Source organism: Asterias amurensis, chromosome 2 (assembly GCF_032118995.1).
Source record: "Asterias amurensis chromosome 2, ASM3211899v1".
Lineage (NCBI taxonomy): Eukaryota > Metazoa > Echinodermata > Asteroidea > Forcipulatida > Asteriidae > Asterias > Asterias amurensis.
The window spans coordinates 20,809,180-20,813,463 of NC_092649.1; the positions used below are offsets into that span (position 1 = coordinate 20,809,180).

Genomic DNA, 4,284 nt, shown 5'->3' on the forward strand with positions numbered 1-4,284 from the left:
TCAAGGGTAGCAAAGATTAACGCTTGGTGGATGCTAATAAGTGACCATATTATTTACCAATCAAATGGACGGAATTTCCACACCAGGGCCAAATTTCATGGCTCTGCTTACCGTCAGCAAATAATCGGCGCTTACGGAAGTAGAGAACTCCGCGCTTATGTCAATGGTGATTTTGATACAAGACATAATAATAATAATAAGAATAACATTGGATACGACCTTGTTTTTACACGATGCCCTCGCCCCGTGTATTATAGAATATTCACCCAGTCGTGACGGTTTGAAAACTACTTTCATTTGTTGGTCCACTCTGCTTGCAAAAGATCTGTCGTAATCCTTTACGAAACTGACGGTATTTAAATGCGTAAATGGTAGGATTCGCACAAGAATTGGTGGCTACCATCGCTATGGAAAGGTAATAAAACCATTCGTTGTATTGCAGATTCCAACCAAGATTAAACATGAGAAAGATGATCTGGTTGGGCGTCCAGCAGATCAAGAATGTTATGAAGACGATCAGGAGCATCTTGAAGGTGTTACGTCTTGCACGGAGGAGGGACTCGGCCATGTCCGGTGCGTTTGCTCCACCGGAAATATGCTGGGCTGGTGCCGGGCCGACACGGGCTGCTCCCCGCTTCATCTCCACACTGATGCGAATGTAGGCAAAGAGCATCACTGCTACGGGCAAGATGTATTGCAGGATCGCCGTCAGAACGCCGATAATCTTGGATCCTGGGATCAGATTCGGAGTGCATTTGCCACCCTCCGCCTTGAAGATAAGCATATTGTAGAATTTGAGAACTCCTGAAAAGACCCAACACAACACGAAAGACATGCACACCTTCAGTCGCGGCCAAGTGTAAAATGCTGCCTGGTACTTGAAGGGATGAACGATAGCGAAATACCGCTCCATGGTCAACAGTAACAGGTTGAACGTCGACAAAACGAAGAAATAAAACAGCACAAGGTTTGAGAACCATAAATGGCAGAAGAGCCAACCCAATACCTTGTTTTCTTCAATGTTCGGATTGGGAACTTCACTTTTCAGAACGATCATCGTAGCTCCTATTAAATCAATCACTGCTTGGTGAAAGATGAATGCATTTGTACGAGTCCTCATAGCTGGCACTTTCCAGATCACAAAACATACCAGTGCATTGCCAAGGATGCCTAGAATTCCTACAATGGTCTGATAGATGCGAAGAGGGAGTACTTCTTCAGCCATTGTCTCAAAATGTTCGGGTGCCAACTCTAGTGTGTCAGATCTTGATGATCCTCAGTCTCAAAATGTTCGGGTGCCAAATCTGTAGTGTGTAAGATCTTGATGATCCTCAGTCTCAAAATGTTCGGGTGCCAACTCTGTAGTGCGTCAGATCTTGAAGATCCTCCTTCCGTCTCGAAATGTTCGGTTGCCAACTCTTTAGTGTTTCAGATCTTGATGATCCTCGGCCTCAAATGTCTGGGTGCCAACTCTGCAGTGTGGCAAATCTTGAAGATCTTCAGTCTCGAAATGTTCAGGTCCCAACTCTGGAGTGTGTCAGATCTTGAAGATCCTCAGTGTCAAATTGTTCGGGTGCCAACTATAGTGTGTCAGATACTGATGATCCTCAGTATGATGTTCGGGTGCCAACTTTGTAGTGTGTAAAATATTGGAGATCATCGGCCTCAAAATGTTCGGGTGCCAACTCTGAAGTGTTTCAGATCTTGATGATCCTCGGCCTCAAATGCCTGGGTGCCAACTCTGTAGTGTGGCCAATCGTGAAGATCTTCAGTCTCGAAATGTTCAGGTGCCAACTCTGTAGTGTCAGATCTTGAAGATCCTCAGTGTCAAAGTGTTCGGGTGCCAACTATAGTGTGTCAGATCCTGATGATCCTCAGTATGATGTTCGGGTGCCAACTTTGTAGTGTATCAGATCTTGATGGTCCTCAGACTCGGAATTTTCGGGTGCCAACTCTGTAGTGTTTCAAATTTTGAAGATCCTCAGTCTCAAAGTGTACTCATTGCCAACTCTCTATGTGATATCTTGACAATCCTCAGACGAAAGACAGCAACCAGCTACACAGTATAAGATATACAATCATGTAGCAAAAGTCCGATTGACAAACTCTGCAATTCGTGGGATCTTTACTCTCCTCAGATGAAATACAGCTATCATCAGCTCCACACCGTAAGATTGATACAAATTCACTACAAAATTCCGATTGCAAACTCTCTGTAGTAAAGTGTTTGATATCTTGAAAACCCCCAGACATCAGTGAGGCACATACAAAATTCCACTTGCACGCTCTGTATACAGGAGAGTGTGTGGTGATGTCTTGAAGATTCTCAGACGAAATACAAATATGATGCCTACTAGCTCCACACCATAGCTTTATACACATCTTTATGAAAAATGACTATGTCCAATGGGATTACAAAGCATGTTGGGCGATTTCCCAACGCGGAATAAGTATTGGGCGCCTTTATGCAGCCATTGTTTCAAATACCCAGTCTCAAAACAAAGTGCGAATATTCTCATAAGAAATACAGCTACTAAGCTTCACATTGCAAGCGCTATACAAGTGTACGACAAAAAAAGTCCAATTGGGTTAGCGAAACGTGTTGGGCGACTTTATAGCGCAAAGTAACTGTTTAGTGGGCGCCTTTTGTTGGGCAGCGGCATGGGTATTTTTTTTTTACACCGCAGCGAAGGGGCTTTGCACTGGAACACTGCAAGTTCCCGGCTTGAGTAAGAGACTACGTTGTAATGCTTTTTGAAAAAATTCTCCAATGGGGGGGGGGAGCCTAATGGCGTTAGAATATTAAAGTTGGTATCGTCCTCATTTTCACCGAATTTATTACTAAAACTTATTATTATTATAAAAATTAAATAGCTTAATATGAAAGCTGTATTGTAGCTTCCTCCAATTATCAGCAGTAGAAGGCCTATTAAAATAAACATGTGCTGGAAATGGTGAGAGATTTTATTCTCAAATCGTGGTTATGAAAAGGGAAAATATTCAACCAAATAGTTTCCATATCTTTGTGCGGCAGGCGTATGATTTGTGTTCAGCGGCAGACTTTGTAATTAACAGCTTAGTGTTTAACTAATCGATTACATGCCCGTCGGTGTCATGAATATATGAATATATAAATGTTTGCAACATGACTGTTCTGCCACTGGTGTGTGCTTTATGCTGCTGATCCACAATGCTACACCAACGGGTGGACCAATTACATAAATTGGAGACACACAACCAACATGTTTAATTGGTATTCTGCACTATCAATAATGCAACCAGTACGAGGGATCGAGATCACAAAGGACTAATAGATTTACTTAAAGATTAGTACAAACTCAAAATATATATCAGCATACAAACTTACTTGATAACGAGCATGGAGAGTTGCTGATGGTGAGACACGGCTCCCTCTGAAACATAGTTGCGGAGAAAGAGGTAATTTCTCACTAAAATGTTTCAACATATGAAAGCCTTTCCCGTGCACGTGAAAGCACACACATTGTGCAACAATTGTGTTGTTTGTTTAAATTTGTACTTCTTGCAACTTCGATGACCAATATTGTGCCCAAATTTTCACAGGTTTATTATTTTATACATAATATGATGGGATACACCAGGTGTGAATGCTGGTCTTTGACAATGGATCGGTTTGATTGGCTGCGTTTTTGCGCCACAGCGCCTTATTAACAAAGTGGTGGTATGTAAAAAGTCTCATAAAAAAAACATCTCATACTTCAAAACGTAGTCCCACACATACCTTGCGTGTAAATATTGAATGGTGAAGCACCTTGAGCGCCACTGAGTGACGAATACGAGCGCTATAAGAAGCCACTGTTATATTATTGATTATCAAACGTGCCAAAGACAGTGCCTTTAACTCTGTTAATCAATCTTCAATGCTAAGCGAAGTGTGATGGCCTAGCGCATGCAACACTCTACCGCAATATACCGACAACTCATCACAAGTTGCATCTAAAGCGCTCGAATTCTAGCCCAGAATCAAATCGAATTAAACTCGGCTTAAATAAGCGTGTCAGTTGACCGTCCTTACCTTAATGAATCTAGTAAGGTTTTATGCTGATAATTACTTTGAGTAATCACCAATAGCGTCCACTGCCTTTAAAGGCAGTGGACACTATTATTACTCAAAATATTATTGTTATCATAAAACCTTTCTTGATTACGAGTAATGGGGAGAGGTTGATAGTATAAAACATTGTGAGAAACACTCAGCTCCCTCTGAAGTGACGTAGTTTTCGATAAAGAAGTAATTTTCCACGA

The 4,284-nt window shown here is 41.8% G+C and overlaps 1 protein-coding gene across 1 annotated transcript; it reads right to left on the bottom strand.

Annotated features, from left to right (window-relative positions):
- Nucleotides 1–262: 262 nt before the first annotated feature.
- Nucleotides 263–1,225, bottom strand: LOC139952545 (somatostatin receptor type 5-like). The gene has a single exon (XM_071951717.1). The coding sequence runs from the start codon at nucleotides 1,223–1,225 to the stop codon at nucleotides 263–265; it is 963 nt and encodes a 320-aa protein (XP_071807818.1).
- Nucleotides 1,226–4,284: the final 3,059 nt, after the last annotated feature.

Bases quoted from the DNA above. Each gene is read 5' to 3' on its own strand.
- LOC139952545 (XM_071951717.1), bottom strand. From the start codon at position 1,225: ATGGCTGAAGAAGTACTCCCTCTTCGCATCTATCAGACCATTGTAGGA.